The 23,912-nt window shown below is 50.3% G+C and overlaps 1 protein-coding gene and 1 long non-coding RNA gene across 2 annotated transcripts in view; one reads left to right on the top strand and one right to left on the bottom strand.

Annotated features, from left to right (window-relative positions):
* LOC310698904 overlaps positions 1-23,912 on the bottom strand; it is a 400,562-nt gene that overhangs the window by 178,530 nt on the left and 198,120 nt on the right. The window lies entirely within an intron of this gene.
* DOCK11 (dedicator of cytokinesis 11) overlaps positions 1,927-23,912 on the top strand; it is a 162,846-nt gene continuing 140,860 nt past the window's right edge. The window contains exons 1-2 of the mRNA XM_083486178.1: positions 1,927-2,117; positions 22,707-22,904. Of these exons, the coding sequence (XP_083342304.1) occupies positions 2,016-2,117; positions 22,707-22,904 (300 nt within the window). The 5' untranslated portion in view covers positions 1,927-2,015. The remainder of the gene's footprint in view (positions 2,118-22,706; positions 22,905-23,912) is intronic.

The raw sequence follows: 23,912 nt of genomic DNA, 5'->3' as shown, positions 1-23,912 counted from the left end.
GCCATCCGCCACATCCGTTCGGCGCCATTCCACCCTGCCACCAATGGCCAAGCAGAACGCATGGTGCGGACCACCAAGGACACCCTTCGCCGCATGACGCAAGGGGATTGGGAGTACCGCCTTGCCACATTCCTCCTAGCACAGCACAGCACCCCCAGCTCAACGACTGGCCGGAGCCCTGCTGAACTACTAATGGGTCGGCGCCTTGCAATCAGATTGGACCGCCTTCACCCCGATAGAGCTCAGGATGAGGTAGTGGTGGGGGAAGGCAGGAACCCCCGGACCTTCGAGGCCCAGGACCCAGTGTACGCAAAGAATTTTGGGGCAGGCCCAGCATGGGTACCCGCCACAGTCACCAGGGTCACTGGCCCCGTGTCGTATGAGGTGCTAACGGATGGGGGGCAATGCTGGCGCCGCCACTGCGACCAGATACGGCGACGATTCCCAGGAGAAAACCAGGAGGAGGACAGGTCAGAGGAGTCCCAAGGGAACAGCGGGACAGTGAGACCCATAGACCAGGAGGGGCCAGCAGGAGAGGCAGAACCAGGAAATACAGAGAGGACCCGCGAGGCCGAAAGGACACCGGAACCAGAACCACGACTGAGCGAGCCGGTTGCACCAGATCAAACAGGCCCATCACAGCCAGCATCCTTGGAACACGAGCCAGAACCTGAACCGCAGACCAGGGAACACCACAGGCCGCAACGCACACGTAGGCCACCGGCGTACCTCGAGGACTATGAATGCGACCTCCCGGGCAGGACTGGAACTTAGAGGGGAGGGGTGTTATGTACTGAGTTGAATAGGATCCAAACTGCAGCAGTCTGATTGGTCCTAGAACAATAGGATCCAAATTGCAGCAGTCTGATTGGTCCTAGAACAATAGGATTCAGAATGCAGCAGTCTGATTGGTCCAAGAGCAATGCAGCAGTATGATTGGTTGGCAGGAACCACCCAATCATACTCCAGATACAAGTGAATCCACAACCTGATTGGCTTACAGTAGAATTCCAGAATTAACCAATCATGTGCAGCCCATTGTGTAAATAATGTATATAAAGCAGATACTTTGAGGGGACTTTCATTCATTCCTCCTCACCACTATGAGCTGAATAAAGAGCATGAAATCACTTGGCGACTCTGAGTATATTTCAGGTACCTATTTATCTACTTGCACTTTGATGTGCTTTCGAACTGCTAGGTGGGCAGGAGCAGGGACCGAGCAACGGGAGCTCACCCCGTCGCGGGGATTCGAACCACTGACCTTCTGATCAGCAAGTCCTAGGCTCTGTGGTTTAACCCACAGCGCCATCCGCGTCCATCCCTTTTGCTGCAGAAGCCCCATCTTCCGCCCACAGCAGGGCCGCTAAAGACTCCCTGCCTGAAATCCTGGAGAGTCTTGGCGGCTGGTCATTGCAGAGTGGGGTTTCCCAAACTTGAGTCTGCAGCTTGTTTTGGACTACAACTTCCATCATGCTTAGCTACCAGGATCAGTGGCAAGGGACGATGGGGGTTGTAGTCGAAAAACAGCGGGAGATCCAAGTTTGGGAAACCCTGGCATAAATAATACTGAACAAGATGCATTCCCATTCTGACTCAAGTCTGAGGCAGCTCCCTTAAAGGATCCCAGCTCAGCGGAAGATGTTCAGTTCCCCAGCGACATGCTGGGAATGCCTGAAAGCCCCGGAGAACGACTGCCAGCCAGGGTCTGCGATACTGTGCTGACCCGGTCTAAGAGGAGGAAAAGCCGGTCCTGTGGAAGATGCGAGGAAGACCCGGAACTGGGCTTCGCCAGACCCTCTGTGCTGCTCCCTGCCGGCCCCGGCTCGCGTCTGCCACGCTCTCCTCCTCGCCCCCCGCCTTCCTTCCTTTGTCTCCAGCCGGGGAGGGCTGCTCTGGTCCAGCCCCTCGCTCCTCCTTCGCCTGGGCGGGAGGGAGGCGAGCCGGACCCTCTGGCGGGCTCGGACTCAGGGCTATCCTTGCAACTGTTTCTGCTGCTCCGGCTGTCGGGAGCGATGGCCGAGGTGCGCAAATTCACGAAGCGGCTCAGCAAGCCGGGCACGGCGGCAGAGCTGCGGCAGAGCGTCTCGGAGGCGGTGCGCGCCTCGCCGGGGCTGGTAAGGAGCCGGGCTTTAATTCCGGGGCGCGCCGGGCAACGCGGGGGCGCGTGGCGGCGGCGGTGCCGGGTAGCTTCCAGCCTGCGGCGTGCGCTCACGCCTCTTTCCTGCGAGCCGCCGGCTCGCTCTCTGTGCATGCCCAGAGGCGGCCTTCTTCTGCTGCTGCTGCTGGGCCTCGGGAGGTAGCTGGTGGGGAAAGGAGGAACGGGGTGTGAAGCGCGCGGCGGGAAGGGGTCTGGGTGCTTTGGGGTGAAGCGAGGATGGAGAGCTGGTGTCAGCGAGGGGGCGTGGCTGCGCGCAGCTGGGCAGGACGGCAGGGACCAGCTGCGTCTGTAGTGGGCTCCCGCGGTGGGCTGGGAGAGCGGCCCCCTCTCTCGGAACAGCTCTAAGCCGCTCCTCCGCCCGCAGAAGGGGAAGGAAGGCTCCACCCAGCACCCAGAAGAGGAGAGGGAGGAGGTTTCCTGGGGCGGGGAGGAGAAGGAGGCGTAGCGGCATAGGAACCCAGAGCCCAGCTGTGCCCCATAGGGGAGATGCCAGCTTGTTCCCTTTGCAGGCCGTGTCGGGCAGAGAGTAGGAGGCCAAGCTAGAGTTTGGAGGCCGGTCTGCAGGATGGGTGGTTGGAAGTGGTGGTTTGAGGGTGATGAGGCCTTCAGCTTCAGGGTCTGCTTTGGGCTTCTTCTCACTGGGCCAGCTGGTTGTCCACGGTGAGAACAGGATGCTGGGCTAGATGGGGCCCCCTGGGCCTGATCCTGTAGTGAGGCTTTCCTTAGGTTATGTTCCTATAGTGCAACCAGACCCTTGCCATGTTGTCTTCCTAAAACAACACACCTGCCAACCATCCTGAGGGCTTATGCCAACATCCAGGAGCAACAGAGATGGTTTGAGCTGTGCCTAGGAAGTGCAGTAGGAGCCAGCCAGGATTGTCATTTGAGGAAAGCACCCAAACAGATCCTCTTAGAGTTATGATTGAGCTGCCCCCGTGCCTGGTGGCCACAGCTGGCAGGATCAGTGTAGCCTATGCAGTCCGTGTCTCCTGTGCTCACCATGTGGATGCACTACGGTCAAAATTGCCACCCTCTCCTCCCATGATGCACCAGTCCAAGTCACGTCATTCAACTGCCGGTTCTTCTAACTATCTGACGCTTCCTGCCCATTTTCAAGCCTGTCTTTTCAAGCAGGAGGGCTAGAAGAGTACTTTTTTAAAAGAGCGCTTTTTAAAAAGAAAAAAACACGAGGGCTAGAAGCTTTATATACCTGTTTAGGGAAGTTTTTAATGTTTGAAGTTCTATTTTGTTTTAATGTTCTGTTGAAAGCTGCCCGGAGTGTCTGGGGAAACCCAGCCAGATGGGCGGGGTAGAAATAATAAATTATTATTATATTATTGAAAATTATTGGCTCTCTTTGCAAAGTCCAGACCTGCACATACTGCACATATTGCCGTGAGAGTATGTTCCTGGCTAGTTTTGGCCAGGAACAAAGTGGCAAAGAAATGTTTGGGTCTTACATATTACAGCCTCAAGCTTTAGCTGGAAGAGATTTTTTTTTACTGGCATTGTAAATAAAAGGTGTATTGTGACATGCCTTGGTGGCACACGGCCTCAGTTATGAGGTTTTTAGTTAATGCTGAGTCTACCTCACAGGTCTAGATTGGTTTTTGCCTTTGTGGAAGCTGAACACCCTTTCTCTCTCTGCTATGGACCTGAGTTTTGTTCCGCTGGCAGACGCAGGGCGTTTTCAGAAGCAGCCAGGGGCAGCTTGTGAGTCTTTGGTAGAGCTGGTGCTCTGAGGTCTGCCTTCTGAAGTGTGTGCAAAGTATCACTGAGATTTGTTTTCCATGCTGTTCCCTTGCCATATGGATTTCTGCTCTATGGGAAGAAATATTCTCAGAAAGCAGAAATATGAGGAGTTGAAGAGGCGGCAAATGGTTTCCTATGGGCATGCCAGGAGACGGGGAGAGCTGGTGCTTTAGGTGTGGCTTCAGCTACAGAAATCTTTCTCCACAAAAACAGGAGCTCAAGCGGCCTATTTTACTATATCAATGTTGTTATAATTTATTTCCCACCTTTATCCCAGAGTCCCAGGGTGGAACACAATGTTGAAAGTGGGGGGGGGGGGGCACTTGCAATCACAAAAATTAAGTGAGTCCTAAAAATAAAGGGTAAAGAGATGCGTCTTCAGAATTCACCAGGAGCTGTCTAATGAAGGTGCCAGGCACATCTCTGTGGGGAGAAACTCAGGAGCTGCCACCATGTTCAAAATTAGCCAGGTGTGTTTTGCAACTGGCGCGGGTCCAACTGTAATCACATTGAGATCTCTGGATGCCAGGTTGATGACTGACATCTCCATCTGGCTGGCCCCTCCAGCTTTCTTAAGCAGATAAGCAGAAGAGCTTATTTATTAAATATATAACCCACTTTTTTATTCAAGGAGTCCATGGTTCACCCCCTCCCCAGTTAATCCCTATGGTGACTGTGAGGTAGGTGAAGAGGCTGTGCCTGACTGCAAAGTCACCCAGTCAGCTTCATGACTATGTGGGGATTTGAACCCTGATCTCCCAGGTCCTGGTCTGACACTCTAACCACCATGCCACACTTACATGAGCACCTTGAATTGGACCTGGAAACAAAATGGCAAAACAGTGCAGCTGTTTCAAAATGGGGGTCGCTTGATATCTAACTGGAACCCAGCCACTGCATTGTGAGCCCAACTGAAGTTTCTTTAGCAAATGAAAATGTAATCCGGTTGAAGTTTCTGAGCCATCTTCAAGCACAGCCCCACAAAGAGTGCATTCCAGCACTCTTGCAGCCTGGAAGTTACCAGAGCATGGAGTCCAGTGGCCAAGCCATCTCTGCCCAAGAGGAGCAATGTCATTAGCAGTTGTAACAATTAGGCCCATTTGGAGAAATTTCCCAGAAGACAGGCTGAAGTATTTTTAGATCTATGGTCTTGTAGTGACCCCAGGGGTTAGGGTTGTTTAAACGCATAATCAACCACACACAAAAATCCAGTAACTGAAAATAGCTGAAATCAAGTGATTAAATTGTTTACAACAGAGCCATAAACCCTGGTCTGGTGTCTTGGCTTGTTTATTTATCTCCTGCCTTTTTTGCAGCCGTATAACAAGGTTGCTTACCTAAAATCAAAGCTCGAGCAAACTTCAGCCTAAAATATAACGTGTGTGCCAAAAACCACCAGCAGATCCATGATAAATCAAGTTCCTTGGTAGGCAGACCAAGATGAAATGGTCTTCACAGCCCACTGGGCGTAGTGCAGCAGAGTACATTTTTCAGGAGTCGGTTACAAATCCTTGGTGCTATGAATGAACGGGCCGGCAGCAAGACCTGCAGATGGGCACATGTAGTGGGACGGAGGTCAAACCTTAAATTGAGTTCAGACTCAAACCGGCAACCAGTGAAGCAGATGGTGTATAGGTGTAGCTTGATCAGGCAGCTCCTTGTCAGAACTGTTGTGTATTGAGTCAAAGGATTTTATATCTGTATTATTTTTGTCTGTACAGTGGTGCCTCGCAAGACGAAATTAATTCGTTCCGCAAGTTCTTTCTTTTTGCGAGTTTTTCGTCTTGCGAAGCACGGTTTCCCATAGGAATGCATTGAAAATCAATTAATGCGTTCCTAGGTAAACCGCTTGCCAGGCTGGCGGTGCGGAGAAGGGCTTTTCTCCGCACCGCAAGCCTTCAGGACAGGTACGGAAACAGAGGGGAAGGCGCGCAGCGCTTCTCCTCTGTTCCCGGGGCTTGCGTGGGAGGAGGGTTTTTCCTCCCCACCGCCAACATTCAGAACAGCATTCTGAATGTTGGCGGTGGGAAGGAAAACCCTCCTCCCACCCCAAGTCTTCAGGACAGCCATCCGATGCCGGGCTGCGGGAGGAGGCGTTCCCCCCCCGCCCGGCATTGGAGCTTCGTTCCGATGTCCGGCGGCGGGAGGAGACGCCCCCCCCGCCGGACATCGGAGCCTCGTTCCGATGTCCGGCGGCGGGAGGAGACGTTCCCCCCCCTTGCCGGACATCGGAGCTTCGTTCCGATGTCCGTTGGAGGGAGGAGACGTCCCCCCCCCGGACATCGGAGCTTCGTTCCGATGTCCGTTGGAGGGAGGAGACGTTCCCCCCCCGCCGGACATCGGAGCTTCGTTCCGATGTCCGTTGGAGGGAGGAGACGTTCCCCCCCCCCCGCCGGACATTGGAGCTTCGTTCCGATGTCCGTTGGAGGGAGGAGACGTTCCCCCCCCCCCGCCGGACATCGGAGCTTCGTTCCGATGTCCGTTGGAGGGAGGAGACGTTCCCCCCCCGCCGGACATCGGAGCTTCGTTCCGATGTCCGGCGGCGGGAGGAGGTCCGAGGACAGTGGGGAAGACGCGCTGCGCTTCCCCGCTGTCCCGGAGATTTCCCTATGGGCTGTCGTCTTGCGAAGCAAGCCCATAGGGAAATTCGTCTTGCGAAGCGCCTCCAAAACGGAAAACCCTTTCGTCTAGCGGGTTTTCCGTCTTGCGAGGCGTTCGTCTTGCGGGGTACCACTGTATTTGCATTATGGTAAAGTTCAGAGGGTACAGCTACTATTGGTTCATTTAAGCTGCTGTATTTGGATCCTCTGTCTTATTGGTTTCCTCCAAAAGGCAGGACTGTGATTGCCTGATATTGTTCCCTCCAAAATGTATCCTTTTTAGCTAGTCCCCTGTTCCTATAAATGTAGCTTTCCCCTCCTCAGGCTTGAGTCTTGTTTGCTTTAATAAAGAAGTGTTACTAGAGAACTGTCTCCAGCATATTATGCCAAGAGAGCTGAAATCACAAACCCCACGTCACAACAACTGGCGACGAGGATGGGATCCGGAATGCTGAGGAGCGGTTGACCGCAGCCCTGCCTCAGAGTCCGGATTGCAGCTAAGAACAAGACTCACTGGCCAGCTGAGAAGTCGACCCTGCCACAGGACAATGGAGAGTCCAAAGGTATTGGAGCCCTTCCAGCCATCAGAGCCCCACACGTGGGAAGACTACGTCAAACGCTTCGAGTTCTTCGCAGTGGCTCAAGGGATCACCGATGCCAGCAAAAGAAGGGCCACATTCCTGAGCTACTGTGGGCCTGAGACCTTCAAGCTGGCCAAGGCATTGCTTGCTCCAGCGAAGCTAAGTGAGACATCTCTCAAAGATATTCTTGCCTGCCTAACAAGCCACTTGGCGCCTACTGAGACCAAGATGGCCCGGCGGATGGAGTTTCATAAGAGGCAGCAGCGTACTGGGGAGTCTGTATCTGCATTTCTAGCTGAACTGCGGAAGCTCGCTCAGCACTGCGACTTCCAAAATCTGGAAGAGACTCTCCTGGATCGGTTTATCGGTGGTCTGAGCAGCAAGAAAGCCAGAAGACGCATCGTGGCTAAAGAAGAGGTTACCCTTGCTTCAGCCTTGAAGGAGGCCACCGCCACGGAGAATTATGAAAGAGAGGAGCTTGATGCCAGTCGCAAGGCCCCTAAGCCACAGATAGAAGTTGCGCATGCCATGGACGAGCTAGAGGCTACTCCGAGCCAGAGCCCAGTCCGTGGGGTCGAGTCAGTGCGTCAGGCCTGCACAGTGCACAAAGATCACCGAGGCAGGTGTCCAGGTTGTGGCGGAAACCATGAGCGGAAGACTTGTCGTTTCCGGGATGCTATGTGCCGGACGTGTGGGAAGACAGGTCACATCGCCAGGGTCTGTAGATCGGCGGCGTTGGGAGCGACAGGAGCACCTAGACTGGAGCATCGCAGACCACCCACAGCAACCCATTTTCTAAAGGACTGCCACTACGTAACGGAGATCAACGGGAGGGTCGTGCAGTTCCCAGCGCAAGGCAAGGCACACATCAAGGTGAAGATTGAGGGTCAGCAGTGCGACATGGAGGTGGACTCCGGATCTGGATTCACTATCGTGTCGGACCAGACCGCAAGGACATTCTTCCCCAGGGGTAAGTTGCCCCCTCTGGAGCCCTTCCCGGCAACCTTGCAGTCATACTCAGCGGGCCGCATCCATGTTATGGGAATGTGTGCCGTGAGAGTTCAGTTCCGGGACAAACAGGCTGTACTCAAACTGGTGATTGCGAAGGGCAGTCGCCCCAGTCTCCTGGGCACTGACTGGTTCCCCGCCCTGGGACTGAGTATATCAGGGCTTAATTCAATCCAAACCTGCCCTGAGATGAGCGAGGCATTATGCAAAGAATTTGCTGGTCTCTTTAATGGAAAACTGGGTTGTTATAAAGGGCCCCCTGTTGACTTCGAGTTGGACCCTGGGGTGGCCCCAATCCGACTCAAACCAAGGCGAGTGCCATTTGCACTGCAACCCAAGATCGAAGCAGAGCTGGATAAATTGGTCAAGCAGGGAGTTCTCTCACCCGTGGACTCTGCTAAGTGGGAGACTCCAATCGTCACGCCCCTTAAAGCAAATGGGGAAGTCAGGATCTGTGCAGATTACAAATGTACTATCAATAAGGCACTCAGGAGAAACTCATACCCCATTCCAGTCGTATCACATCTGTTGGCTAAACTGGCTGGGGGCAAGGTGTTCGCCAAAATTGACCTGGCACAAGCTTACCAACAGCTGCCAGTAACCCCACAATCAGCGGAAGCACAAACTATTGTCACACATAAAGGGGCGTTCAGAGTTAACAGATTACAATTTGGAGTTTGTGTGGCCCCAGGGATTTTTCAAGGGCTCATGGAACGCCTGTTAAGAGGTCTGCCGGGGGTCTTGCCATTTTTTGATGACGTTTTGATTGCTGGAAAAGACCCACAGGAACTGGTTGCGCGTGTCCGTGCAGTGTTGCTCAAGTTCAAGGAGGTGGGGTTGCAACTGAAAAAGGAAAAATGCAGTTTTGGGGTGCCAGTTGTGGATTTCTTGGGGTTTAAAATTGATGCATCAGGCATCCACCCCACAGATGCTAAGATTAAGGCCATCATTGAGGTGCCACGACCACAGAACAAGACGGAGTTGCAGTCATTCCTGGGACTTATTAACTTTTATCATTCGTTCTTACCCCAGAAAGCTTCGGTAGCTGAACCATTATATAGACTCTTGCAGAAAAAGAATGTGTGGCGATGGGGCAGGGGCAGCAGAAGGCTTTTGACTCCTTGCGAGGAATGCTGAGTAGCAGGAGCGTCCTTGCTCATTATGATGAGTCAAAGCCGCTGGTCCTGGCACGTGATGCCTCTCAATATGGCCTGGGGGCGGTGCTGAGTCATAGGGAACCGGATGGGTCGGAAAAGCCCATCTCTTTCTATTCCCGTACGTTGTCTGGCCAGGTGGTCCGCATGAAGACAAATTCAGGCATTATGCGACACGGCAGCACGAGTTGTCCATGCATAAGGGGTGTCTCCTGTGGGGAGATAGGGTGATCATCCCAGCACCACTGAGAAACAGGGTTCTTGAGACGCTTCATATGGGACACCCGGAAATGGTCAGGATGAAGTCGCTAGCCCGATGTTACGTGTGGTGGCCTGGAATGGACCAGAACATAGAACAATGGGTACGAACATGCAAGGCATGCCAAGAGGTGCGGCCAGAAGTGGCCAGAGCACCAGTCCACTGGTGGGAGCAGTCCAGATCTCCCTGGAGCCGGCTGCACTAAGATTTTGCTGGGCCATTCCAGGGGAAGGTCTTTTTGGTTATCGTCGATGCATATTCCAAATGGTTAGAAGTGGCGATGGTCCCTAGCATGGCATCGGCTGCCGTAATCAAGGTGTTGAGGCAGCTGTTTGCAACCCACGGGTTACCTGAGACCATTGTATCAGATAATGGGGCAGCTTTTGTATCCCAAGAATTCAGGGCATTCTTGGCTGATAACTTCATAAGAGGGGTCACATCCGCGCCCTTTCACCCATCCTCCAATGGGCAGGCTGAGCGCATGGTAAGAACAGCCAAAGAATCCATTGTGCGCTTAATGGAGGGTAACTGGTCAGCTTGCATCGCGCAAATGCTATTTTTGCAGCATGCGACGCCGTGTACCGCGACGGGCAAGTCGCCAGCTGAGCTGCTCTTGGGTAGAAGACTGGTAACGGTGCTGGATTATGTCCACCCGGATAAAATGCCAAACCGTAATTCAAGAGCAACCCCCAGGCTGAGACTGACACAACCAGGTATCTCGCCCCTGAAGATCTGGTCTGGGTGAGGAACTATTCACGAGGTTTGCGGTGGGTGGCTGGTGTGGTCACCCGGGCTAGTGGACCTGTGTCCTATTATGTGACCTTGGAAAATGGGCAAGTGTGGAAGAGACATATAGATCAGCTGAGGCGCCGGGCGCTCAGCAGGGAGGAGTCAGATATTTCATCCCTGGCTAACGATGCAGAGCTGCAAGACCAGAGTGAAAATGGCCCAGAGGTGCAGTCACCAGGGGCTTCAGCAAATGAACCAGGGTCTGCTAGTCCTCATGATGACGAGGTACAGGTAGGGGACCCTGAGATGTCTGGGACTCCATCTGTTCCTGACGAAACCCCTAGAGCAGCCCCTCTACCACAGGTAACACCAAATCCAGAACCGGCAACACCTGTTGTCAGGAGATCAAGTAGAAGTTGTAGGACCCCACAGTACCTGGGAGATTACGTCTGCTGTGCTCACTAGGGGGGGAGGGGTGTTGTGTATTGAGTCAAAGGATTTTATATCTGTATTATTATTGTCTGTATTTGCATTAGGGTAAAGTAACTGCCTTTTGGTTCCAGAGGGTACAGCTACTATTGGTTCATTTAAGCTGCTGTATTTGGATCCTCTGTCTTATTGGTTCCCTCCAAAAGGCAGGACTGTGATTGCCTGATATTGTTCCCTCCAAAATGTATAATTTCTTGCTAGTTCCCTGTCCCTATAAATGTAGCCTTCCCCTCCTCAGGCTTGAGTCTTGTTTGCTTTAATAAAGAAGTGTTACTAGAGAACTGTCTCCAGCATATTATGTCAAGAGAGCTGAAATCACAAACCCCACGTCACAGCAAGAACCCTTGTCACCCTTCAAGCGTGTCCCCATGTAAAGAGCACTGCAGTCTTCAAACCTGGAAGTGGCAAGTACACAAATATAATGGAAGCCAGGCCTACTTACTGCAGAGACCCATGTCAGAATGTAACCCTGCATACCCAATACTGGAAATCTTTGGGTTGTGTAGGGTGACTCGATTGGGGTGGGGTATCAGCTACTGCAATGCTCAGCCTAGATTTTGGGAGCAACCATTATTTATAACATTATACTTCCTTGGCTGATCTCTCTGCTCATTATCCATAAACAATCCAGTCGGTTTGCAAAGGAAGTGACCTCTAATCAGCAAAGGGCATTAGAAATAATTGCTGCTGCTGATACAGTGTGTGAACTAGGAAGCTGGCTGAGGCCGTCAAAACCCAAACAGTTATCTGCCTGTCCATCAAAACCACATAGCAGAGTCTTCTGGGGATGTACCACTCCAGGCTGCGACTTGGAGGGAGGGGGCTGGACTGTTGAATCAACCCCCATGTAATGAAGGCTCCTTATACATTGACTCCCCAGGCACATACGGGATGAGGTTTAGCCAGGAACACCTCCGTGTAATGTACTAGAGCTCTACGTTCAAAAGAGTTCTGTATATTTATTTCTGCATAGAATGGCTTTTTAAAAAGTGATTCCCATCCTCCCCCATGCACTACCCGAAGTCCCAAACAGCACAGTTCAGGAAGGATTCTTTCAGCAAATCATTTCATTATGTGTGTTGCTGTTGCTTAACGCAAGAAATCCAGAATATCACCCAACTGCCATTTGCCTCCTATGCTGGAGACAGCAGGCCTCTGGGTTCCAGGGAATGACAAGTGAGAAGAGGTGCTGCTGCACTCAGGCCCGGTTTGCAGGCTTCCCACTGGGGCATCTGGTTGGCCAGGGTGCAAACAGGGTGCTTGGCTTTGAAGGCCTGGTCCAGCAGGCTGACTCCTCTGTTCTAATTCCCTGAAGGTCTGGATCACCCCCATCACCTCTGTCCCATTGAGTCAGACCTCACAAACATCCCATGGTCAAGGCAACACAGAAAGTGAGCTGTTTTGTCAGCTGGGTGGGCAGGTGGAGGCATGACCCTAGGTCATTTAGGGATTTCAGGCTGGCTTGCTTCTTTCCTCCCTGCTGTGCAACTTGTGTTTCCAGCAAAGCAGATGAGAACAACCGGAACAGATTCCCCGTTTCGTCTTGGGGAGGGTCATGCACTCTGTATCGCTCAGCAGCAACCAAAACAAGAGTGTGGCTTCCTTTTCAGCCCGGTGCTGCTGCCTGGAAACAGAGAGGCGGCAACGGTGGGTGCAGAGTCAGCAGCAGCCAAAGCAGCCTTCGGTAGCAGAGTCAAGGAGCTTTGCAGTTCTTGTGGTCAGAAAGAACAAATCCAGAATAGCGGCAGTTGGCTGGAGGAGGAATGCCTGGCTTGGCTGTTGGAGTGCTGCTCAGCAAGCTTTCGCGTCTTGCTTTTCATGAGCCTTATTATCGTTCATCTTCGTTAGAGTGACTCGGCAAGGTTCCCCACCCCTGGCTTCCCTTAAAATGGTTCCCTCCAGCGATAGGGGCAGTGGTGGTGTAATGGTTAGAGTGTCAGACTAGGACTGGGAGACCAGGGTTCAAATCTGCACTCAGCCATGAAGCTCACTGCCAGAGGGCTGGTCACTGCCTCACAGGGCTGTTGTGGGGATTAAATTGTGCTGAGTGGGGAAGAATCACGTTTTCCACTTTGAGCTCCTTGGAGGAAAAGGTGGGCTATGAATACATGCAATCATAGCATCATAGATTTGTAGAGTTGGAAGGGTCCCCAAGGGTCATCTAGTCCAACCCCATGCAATGCAGGGATAAAAATGAGGTAAAATAAAAGTTTTGGACTACAACTCCCATCATCCCTGAATGTTAGCCACAAAAGGCTGGGGCAGATGAGAGTCGCCACCCAAAATATCTGGAGGGCACCAGGAGAGCAGAGGCTGTTCTGGAGGCTGGAGAGGAGGATCAGTTGGGTTTTGCTCAGTGTGGAAAGTGTTATAGTGCAGGTACCGAGGCCTCTGTTGCCCACACTGATCTCTGATCCAACAAGTGTGGCAGGCTTTTTTTCCTATTACAGCAACCTCAAAGCCTGCACAACCTGTGTGACCAGAAGCAGGAGAGGGATATCTGCAGGCCTTGACACCTTCTTTCAAAGGGCCTTGATCCCTGGAGAAGGAAAAAGCAAACCACTGCAGCCATGCAGCCAGTCTGTTGCTGGACTACAACTCTCATCAGCCCTGAGCAGCAGGGGCCGATGGGAATTGGAGTCCCTGGAGAGGCAACACATTGGCTAGTCCTGCACGCTTGTCTCTGAAATACCACACAAATCCCTGCATGCCCCCCTATGCCGTTTTCCTAATGGGGGCTGCCCTACATTCCCCCCCTTCTCTTCGGCTTGGTTGTTTCTCTGCCTTGGGGTGCAATACAGGAGACAGCTGCAAGGATTTCTCTGGGGATTCAAATCCAGAGAGAGGGAAAAGCTGCATTCTTCCTCTAGCAGCTGAGGCTAATTCGCCGTCCTCCTCTGAAAACAACTGACTAGCACGAGCCTTTCCAGATACCAAAAGGGCTCAGATCCAGCTGGTTCTGGCGTGGTTTTTTGTAAACAGACTTCCCGGAGCCACTCCTGATCCATCGCTTGTTGGCTGCAGCCCAGAATGTTGCACTCCAGAGAGCAGGGCGAAGAAGTTCATGCTGTATTCGCAACAGAGCTTTAGTAGCAGGAGAAGGAGCTGTGCAGAGCTTGTTAAAAGGTGCCTCTGTCCTCGCATCAGGTCGCTGCGAAACTGCCTTGGAGTGTTGTCATCAACATTGCCATCGTGATTATGTGATGCAGGAATCTGCTTACAGGATGTAATACAACAGATAGAAATAAACAAAACCAGAAAATTTAAAACAATGTGCAGTACAAAATCCCTGCAATGCCCAGCCAATAAAATATTAAAAGGCAACCTCAACACCCCACCCAGTGTGGTGTAGTGGTTAGAGAAGTCTTTCTCAACCTTTTGTCCCTAGCTGTGGTTGGCCAACAACTCCCACCATCCCTAGTAGGCAAGACCAGTGGTCCAGGATGCTGGGAGTTGGAGTCCAACAACAGCGGGGGACCCAAGTTTGAAAAATGACCTGGAAGCTCAGGGTTCAAATCCCCACTCTGCTGTGAAGCTCACTGGGTCACTTTGGGCCATTTGCCATATCCCTGCCTAGCCCGCCTCACAGGGTTGTTGTTGGGGTTAAGTGAGGGGGGGGAGCATGTATGCTGCCTTGCCTCCTTGTAGGAAAGTTGGGATATAAGTGCTAATAATTCTAATTAATAATTAATTAATAGTAATAGATGGGCACCACAGGCACCAGCTCAATTACAAACTGCCTGAGTGAACAAGAAGACCTCAGATCCAGCACCTAAACAGGGGGGTGCAGCGTGGCCATTGCTAGTTATTGTGATATTCAAAAGCAGATATTGTGCACTGTGCAAGAATGAACACATGGGGAAAGCTAGTTTTGATGGCAAAACACACGGCTTTCATGCTCTGGAAGTCCCAAAGAGCCATCGTTCTTGTGATGGGAAACACACCTGGTAGCATTGCAGATGGCGGGTGGTGGAAGACTTCTGGCTGCACTGGGAAGTCGTTGGATCAAGGTGGTGATTGAGGCACGGGGCCAAGTGTGGCCCTCCAAGCCTTTCTCTCTGGCCCTTGGAGCTCTCCCTGAGCCACAGCCTTCACCAACTCCACTTTGCATCTTCCCTGAGCACCTTCACCTGGCTGGAATGTGCCCATAAACTGGTTGGATGGGGGGGGGGAGGGTTGAGTGTGTGCATAGCAATTGCTGCCCTGCCCACTGTTGCTTCTGGCCCCACCCACACGGGCCACAAAAAGCTGCCTAGAAGCAAATGCAGCCATTGAACTGAAAAGGGTTCCTCACCCTTGGGCTTGGGTGCTGGGCTTTGTCTAGGCTGGCCAGCTGCCCCATTGCTCTCCTTTGAGCAGCTGACTTTGCTGGTTGTTTTGAGAATGACACAGGTTGCTTCTGTCCTGAGAGTCTTGCATTGGCCTGAAATTAATGGCAGCAGTCAGTTTCATTGGCCCATCCCTGGTTTCCCCTGTGGCAACAGGCTTTGTTTGGAGGGCTTAGATGCCCCTGGGATGTGTGTGGAGTGAAACCCATTGTCGGCTAATAACTTAATTGCCTTAGTCCAATTCCTTCTTCACTTTCAGTTAAATCTCTTGGTGCCATCTGGTAAGGTGGTAGCAAAAATAGAGATAACCAGGGACAGAGCACATTTAAAGTTGAGTTTGATGTGCCCTTTGTACAGCACAGGAGGCTAAGACATAAGAATCTTGTTTCAGAGTCTTAACCTTGAGGCCCTTTCAGTTGCGATAGTGTTCAGGTGCAGAGCGAGCGTTAGAGGGGAAAACCTCATGAGAGCTTAATTTTCAATGAAGCTCTTCTAATCAGCCAGTGTGTTTGTTTCTCTTGGGGAAAATGCTTTCACTGGGATTCCCTGGAGAAGTGCTGGGAAACCCTCTTCCCTTTGGCTCCCAGCTCCTGTTTGTTTGCAGCAGCTTGACCTTTCAGTTTCCTTTTCAGGCTGTGGCCTGGGAGTCACCTGGTGGCAGCTCCTTATAGGGACAGCCTTGCCATGTGGTGGGGGGTTTGTAATAAAAAACTGGGGTGATTCGGCTTCTTTTCTGCCTGGAGAACAGAGTAAGCAATGAATTCCACGTAAAGGAGTAAAAAAATGCTTGTCCATCTCTTGGTAGCAATTTTTTTTGCCAGGGGGAGGAGGGTTGTTGAGCTTCTCCTTTCATAGAATTATGGAGCAGAAAGGGACCACGAGGATCATCTAGCTCAACCCACTGCAATGCAGGAATCTTTTGCCCAGTGTGGGGCTCGAACCCACAACCCTGAGCTTAAGAGTCTCATGCTGTACCGACTGAGCTATCCAGTTGTGCATTCACGATTTCGAACAGCTTCAGGTGTTGGTTGAACCTTAATTTATTTTTTAACAACTTTCTAGCTCTTCTGAACTGTCAAAAGGAGGGGAAACCATCTGAGTCCAGGCTGGGGAACTTGTGGCCTTCCAGCTGTTGTTGGACTATAGCTTCCATCATCCCTGACCACTGACCATACTGGAGGGGGCTAATGGGAGTTGTAGTCCCAATGACACCTAGAGGCGTGCAGGTTCCATACACGTGCTTGGAGAGGTTGCCTCTGGGGAGTTCGTTGTATCTTATAAACTCAGGGCAGCTTGCTTGGGTCTGGTGGCACCACTGTGGCCTGGGTTCTGTGCTTCTGATATGGGGCAGAGAATGCTTCTTGGGGCCTAGCCCTCCCCTAGACAGAGCAAATCCTTGCAAGGCGTTTTGAAGGAGGCGCTACAGATCCAGAACTGGCAAGCGTCGGCTGAGGCCCTTGGAAAAGTTCTCTCTTTTGTCACAGAAAGCAACCTCTTAGCTCTGTGCTTTTTTTCTTTTCCACATTCACTAGATGGAAAGCTATGAGCTCTGAGGAAACTGCCTGCTGGGATGCTTCTGCTAGTCATTAGTGAGAGTCTGGTAGGTTTTTTTCTCCAAACGATGGAGCTAGTCCTGAGGCAGAAAACATTAACCAGAAGGCCAAAATCAAGGGGCTAAAGAGAAAGGGGTCATCTCTCCCTGCTTGCTATGGGTCTGGACAGTGCTAGCCATCCTTGGATGTTGGCAAGATTCGTCTTCAGCCATAAGTGGGGAAGAATAGTGGAAGAAATTTGGTTCGGTTTGCATTTTAATGTGGCTCTCCTTAATTTGCACTTCCTGAAAGAATATGCAAACTGAATAGACCAGGGGTCAGCAACCTTTTTAAGACATGGCCCAGTCCACCGTCCCTCAGACCATGTGGTGGGCTGGACTATACTTTTTTTTTGGGGGGGGGGGAAATGAATAAATTCCTATGCCCCACAAAATGGTCAAAGGCCTGGAAACGATGCCTTATGAGGAACGGCTAAGGGAGCTGGGCATGTTTAGCCTGGAGAAGAGGAGGTTAAGGGGTGATATGATAGCCATGTTCAAATATATAAAAGGATGTCACATAGAGGAGGGAGAAAGGTTGTTTTCTGCTGCTCCCGAGAAGCGGACACGGAGCAATGGATCCAAACTACAAGAAAGAAGATTCCACCTAAACATTAGGAAGAACTTCCTGACAGTAAGAGCTGTTTGACAGTGGAATTTGCTGCCCAGGAGTGTGGTGGAGTCTCCTACTTTGGAGGTCTTGAAGCAGAGGCTTGACAACCATATGTCAGGAGTGCTCTGATGGTGTTTCCTGCTTGGCAGGGGGTTGGACTCGATGGCCCTTGTGGTCTCTTCCAACTCTATGATTCTATGATTCTATGACCCAGTGCTGCAAACTCACCCTCCAAGAATCGAGTTCCCACAGGTGTCCTATTCTCTCTGGTGACGGAGGTCTGGGAGCCTTGCCATGCCAGGCCTGACCCCTTTATTGCTGCCCACCCCTGTGCACAACTTGAAGCTTTCTCCAAATTCTTTGCTCACAAAGGGGTTGCCCAGAGATGTGGTGGCAGATGCGTTTCCCAGGCTGCCTGTGCGATGGAAGCCTTCCAGCTGTTCCAGTGAATCCATTGAGTGGGGAGTGAGTGGGGGCTGGTATTTTGTCTCCTGGTGCATTGAGAGCCAGGAATAAATTGCTTTTCTGTTAGTACTAAAAGCATGCAATTGAGAAGACTGCTCTGTCTGAGAGCAGGGTTCTGTACCCTTTTGCCAGAGAAGGACCAGCTTTTACAATGAGGGTTGCAACCTGTGTGTCTTTTGGAGGCAGGATCCACAGGGAAGCTGTTGATTGCCTGCCTCTGTAGCAAAGCTTTTTGTGGGGCAGCAGTATACCTTGAAGTTCCACTTAAGATGCGCCATGTTTGATGGTTGTTCTATTTGGTTTGCGTTCATTTGCCTCATCCCCATAACTATACGTGGACTGATTAAGGAGATCAGTTTCCATGCCTGAGCCTTCCAGCAACAGAGAGATAAAATCACCTTTATTTAAGGGGGGGGGGGACAAACTCTGTTTCACCCACGTGTTCAGGGTGGTGATGTTCTTCCCCTTGATTTTTTTGCAATCCATGAAAGCCACAGTTATCTTCGAAGCCTGCTATTTGATCTGCCATTAGCATCCTAATAAGGAATCTAATTCGCTAGAAAGCTTTTGTGAAGAGCTAAAAGACTGGGTGGGGTTTTTTGGGTTCTTTTAAGCACACTCTCCAAGGCTTAAATTAGAGTGGCTCTGGTATAGAAATACTTGGCACATGGTTTTGAAATCCGTCCACAAACCGAACATTGCAGGGTTCATCACTTCTTCTTTGCTATGTTAATGTGAAGGCTTGCACCTCCTGCTTCACCCATATGGTGTAGTCTAGGCATGTCCAAAGTCTGTTTTGGGGGCCTAATTCGGCCTGCCGGTCAGTTTAATCCGGCCCCTGTGGAAGTTTATTTCTTGGGGTAAAAATCCTTTAAAAAAAAGCTCAACAACTTCAATCCTAAACAAAGGTCAGTGACTTTGGTCGGCCCTTTGGTTCACTTCATCAAATCTGGCCCTCTTTGGAAAATAGACACCCCTGGTGTAGTCCATGGGTAGGCAAACTAAGGCCCGGGGGCCAAAGCCAGCCCAATCGCCTTCTCAATCCGGTCCGTGGACGGTCCGGAAATCAGCGTGTTTTTACATGAGTAGAATGTGTCATTTTATTTAAAATGCATCTCTGGGTTATTTGTGGGGCATAGGAATTCGTTCATTCCCCCCCCCCCCAAAAAATATAGTCCGGCCCCCCACAAGGTCTGAGGGACAGTGGACTGGCCCCCTGCTGAAAAAATTTGCTGACCTCGGTGTAGTCTTCCCTCCCTCCCTCCCTCCCTCCCTCCCTTTGTGTTAGGGTTTTTTGAGCTTCTTTTTAGGTGCCATAATGAGGTTGATTGGCTGTGCACGGATGACACCGCTGCAAAAGATGTGCTGTCAGTCCCCCAGATGGCATGGGGAGCACCTGCAGCTGCGAATGAGCAGAAGCTGCAGGAATTTGCCCTCTTCTAAGCTGCCTTAGGAATGGCTTAGAACAAGGCTAGGTCAACGAGGGGGGCCTTCAAATGCCTTTGGACTGCTGACCTATTTGAAGTTTGGTTTGCATATGTTCAGGACTAAATCCTGGTGGAGAAATGGACCAGCAAAATCCGAGAAAGAAGATAACATAATAAATCCAATTATTTTTTACCATGGCTGGTTCCACTTCAGTTCATATGCCTCAAAAAAGGAGCATAGGTACAGGCCACCCAAATGAGGATGTTTGGAAGGATGTTTTCGTATAATCGAAATGTGTTATTTAAAAATATATATATGCACCAATTGTGACAAGTTCTGTTAGGTTTTCTCCTCCTCTCCACTCCTTCTTCCCACTCCCACACAAACTTAAGTTTTGTTGAAATATGATGTGTTAATGTTTTCTTGAAAAATCATTAAAATTATAATACCTTTGGATTGCAACTCCCATCATCCCTGGCCATCGGCTGCATTGGGTCGTGGGGCTGCTAGAAGTTGGTGTCTGAAATATCTGGAAAGCACCACATTGACTTTTACTGCATTAGAAAGTGGGTGTACATCTTTAAATAAATGCATTTTTAGTTCAAGAGAAAGGCAGGTAAGAGGTGACATGTTTATCAGATTATGCCTGGCATGGAGAAAGTGGATAGAGGGAAGTTTCTCTCTGTCTTAACCCTAGAACTGTTGCAGGAACCACTCAGGGGCATTCAATGAAGCTGAATGTTGGCAGATTCAAGAGAGAAGAAAATCCTTCCTCATGCAGTGTGTAGTTAACCTGTGGAACTCACTTCCACAGGAGGCAGGCATGGCCACCCCCTTGGGTGGCTTTAAAAGAGGATTGGGCAAATTCACGGAGGAGGTGAGGGGCTATTGATGGCTGCCAGCCAGGGTGACTCTGCTCAGCCTCCACAGTCAAAGGCAGCAGTGCTGCTGAATACCAGTTGCTGGAAAACACAGGAGGGGAAGTGGCTATTGTGCTCCAAACCTACTTGCAGGCGTCCAACAAGCATCTGGTTGACCATTGTGAGAACAGGATGCCGGACTAGACGGGCCATTGGCCTGATCCAACAGGCTCTTGCTGTGTTTAGACTCTGCCAGGAGTAAATCTCCAGCATTTTAGCGATAATGTACTATCCTTCTTGGCTATTTCATTTTACTCTTTAGAAACCTTGCTTAACATTTCTCTGCCCTAACCCAGATATAAATGCATCTGGCTAAAGGAGAATCAGGAGCTGAAAGGGTCAGGATGTGAACCCAGCCAGTCCTTCTGTAGTTCTCCTTTTGCAGAAGGATCAAAAAAACCGGGTCAGAGTCGCTGCCTCAGCTCAGGAGGGTGTTGAAAATGCAATAGTGGCAGAGCTTTTAACTGGACTCATAAATCTGTTCCTTTTTGCAGATTAACTACCCCTAAGAATTCTAAGAATGCCCAAGGAAGGGAGAGAGCGTCTACGGTTTAAATGCATCGCCTTGGCTTCTGCTGCAGTTGAATCAAAGCTCCCTCTGATATCAGAGTCAGAACCACTCAAAGGACACACAAGAGTTATTAATAACTTTATTTTATAGCAAAAGAATCCAAGCACATTTGCAGAGTGCAGGAGCAATTTGCACTGCAATTTGTGTGTGCACGTAGTGGCTATTTATGTCGTGTCATCAGTGTACGCTGGTGTTTTCACAAAGCATAGGAGAGGTCTCTGCCCCAAGTGGCTTCCAGTATTAAGAGTCAAAATGATGCCCAAGTGATCACTGTGCTCTGCAGATGAGAGCATCCCCCAGATGCCATCTTATCAGGAGCTCTCTTCCTCAAATGTAGGAATTGGGCCTTCAATCTTGTGGCATCTGCTGACAACCTTTCCCCCTTTGCAAGGCTGGTCTTGGTTGCGATAAACAAATCTGTATTAGAACTGCTTTTAGATGTTTTCAGTTGTTTCATCTCTCTCCGAGGGATAGCTCAGTTGGTAGAGCAGGAGACCTGCTCTAATCCCAGGGCGGTGGGTTTGAGCCCCACTTTGGGCAAAGGATTCCTGCATTTCAGGGGATTTGGACTAGATGATCATTGTGGTCCCTTCCAGCTCTAGGATTCAAGTGTTTGCTGCCCTGGGCTCCTCTGGGAGGAAGGAGCAGGGTGTGAATTAATTAAATACAGTGGTACCTCGCAAGACGAATGCCTCGCAAGACAAAAAACTCGCTAGACGAAAGGTTTTTCCATTTTCGATTTGCCTCGCAAGACGAATTTCCCTATGGGCTTGCTTCGCAAGCCGAAAACGTCTCGCGACTTTGTTTCCTTTGTCTAAAAACAAAGACATGTTTTGTTTATAAAGTTAATTTATTTTACCTTCAATTTTTGAACTGCTCTTTACAAAATGTGTGACTTTAAAGAGCAGTTAATGAACTGTTGTTGTACCAAATTTGGCTTTGTTTGGACTTTTTTTGACCATAGGAACACATTAATTGATTTTCAATGCATTCCTATGGGATTTCGTGATTCGCAAGACGAAAAATTCGCTAGACGACAAAACTTGCGGAACGAATTAATTTCGTCTTGCGGGGCACCACTGTAAATAAAAACGGAGGCAGGGTGTATATGGGAGAGAGTGTTTCATTTTTGCACACTTAACTGAAAACTGGGGGAACTCGCCAGTTTCTGTGTGTGTACTTGTTTTGTTAAGCATTTTTGTTGCAAAGTTGCAGGTGAGCTGCTGTTCATTCAGCAGAAGAGCTCTGCCCATCACAGGGCACTGGCTGGAGACCAAGTCATAGGACCCGTTTTTGGCCAAACCCCCATAAGGCTGCTCATGAACATCTTTCCCACAGCTTAAGCTTTATTCTTACACACACACACACACACACACACACACACACAGCCCCCAGGGAGAGCTTGCCACTTCCCAGCCCAGAAATGTGCAGATTTCTTCAAATGATCTGATGCACAAAGATATTTTGGGGCAGTTGTATAACTGGATGGATATACTGATTGACGCTGTTCACACTTTTGCTTCCTCACTTTAGTTCCTTTGTATGGCGCTTCCCACAGTGAGCTGTGCCCAAAGTGGTTTTACAACCAACTTTTGGAATATCAAAATACAAAAGCATTTGGGAGTGGAGAGAAGAAGCCAGCGTGCAAAACATACCAGTTACTGAGGTGTACAGTAAGGGGGTTGTTCCAGGATATGGTATAGCCTGGCTTGCATAATTCCATCCCAAAAACACCTTAGTTCTCCCTCTAGAAGGTGCAAAGAAGTTATAATGTTTTCAGTCATAGTTTAACAATGCAGGGCCTGGGAAGTTGTAAACCTTGGTTTGTTGGAAGATATGCCATGGTCTCATCACTCAGTTTGCTGCTGCTGCTGCTGCTGCTGCTGCTAGTACCCTAACACACCCTTCCACACCAGAAGATTGAATACTTATAAATGCAGAACGAGTACTACATGGCACTTGTAGCAGTGCTGTCGTGGATGCCTATGGAGTGAGGCAATCACGGTTAATGGGGCGTTCTGCAGTACCTGACTGTGTGTTGTCTTGTCTCCTGCCAGGAAAAGACGAAGGTGATTGAGCCCTTGGACTACGAGAATGTCGTCTCCCAAAAGAAAGCGCAGATCTACAGCGACCCTCTCCGGGACTTGCTTATGTTCCCCATGGAAGACGCCTCTGTGAGTTGTTGCTGCTGCTGCTTCTCCTCCTTGGCATTTGGGTCTCAGCTGCAAGCTGGTCACCTCATTTCATTTTTGCTTGTTTGAATAGTTTATTTATACCTCTTCATACTGCCACTTCTGAGCAGCACACAATAGGAACACAGCCTTGGAAATTGATGAATGCACTTGCCTGCATCTTTATTGTGGAAAGAGGGTTGGACAAATTCATAGACTTAATAGAATCCTAGAATTGTAGAGCTGGAAGGGACCTTGAGGATCATCTAGTCCAACCCCCTGCAGTGCAGGAATATGAAGCTGTCCCATACGGAGATTGAACCTGCAGCCTTAGTGCTATCAGCACTCCACCGCTCCAAACAACTGGAGGAGAAAGCTATCAGTGACTGCCAGTTGAGGCAGTAGCAGTGCTTCTGAATGCCAGTTGCTGAGAATTGCAGGACAGGAGAGGGCTCTTGGGCTCCTGCAAACTCCTTTTGTATTCACACCGGATATGCTGCCCTTTTGCCATGCAGAATTGTTACTTTGGAACTTTGACCCTCTAGATATATATTGATTGATTGATTGATTGTACTTATATACCACTTTGCAGGCAGATCTTGCAGTGTGGATTTGCATAAGATTATTGCAACAATAAGCACAAATTTTTTAAGAAGGTTACAAAAGAATAAGAAAAACAACTTGTTTGTATAGGGGGTGAAAACTGTTTCTTCTTTGTCTCCCCTCCCCTCAGGGCAGGGTGGTCCTTCAGATGCCCATGTTGTGGCCAAACTTGCTGGATTTGTGGATGAGCAACATCTGGGATGAACAAAAGTTCCCATGCCTGCTGTAGACACATCTGCATTGTAGCTCATAAGAACCTACAAGCGCTAGGAATCAGGCCATTGGTCTGCCTGCTCCAGCATCCTGTTCTCACAGGGGCCAACCAGGGTCCTCAGTGGGAAGCCTGGAGGCAGGACCAGGACACAACAGCAGTGCTCCTCCCTCTGCCATCCATCTGCAAAGCCCCCTTACAACTCTAGTCATTCTGCAGCCTCTGACTGCTTTTACTCCCCCTTCCAGGTCTCTGTTGTCGGGCGCCAGAGGAGGACT

The sequence above is a fragment of the Podarcis liolepis genome (genome assembly GCF_965112155.1).
Source record: "Podarcis liolepis genome assembly, chromosome: Z".
NCBI lineage: Eukaryota > Metazoa > Chordata > Lepidosauria > Squamata > Lacertidae > Podarcis > Podarcis liolepis.
This window is presented reverse-complemented; position numbering and strand designations above follow the sequence as displayed.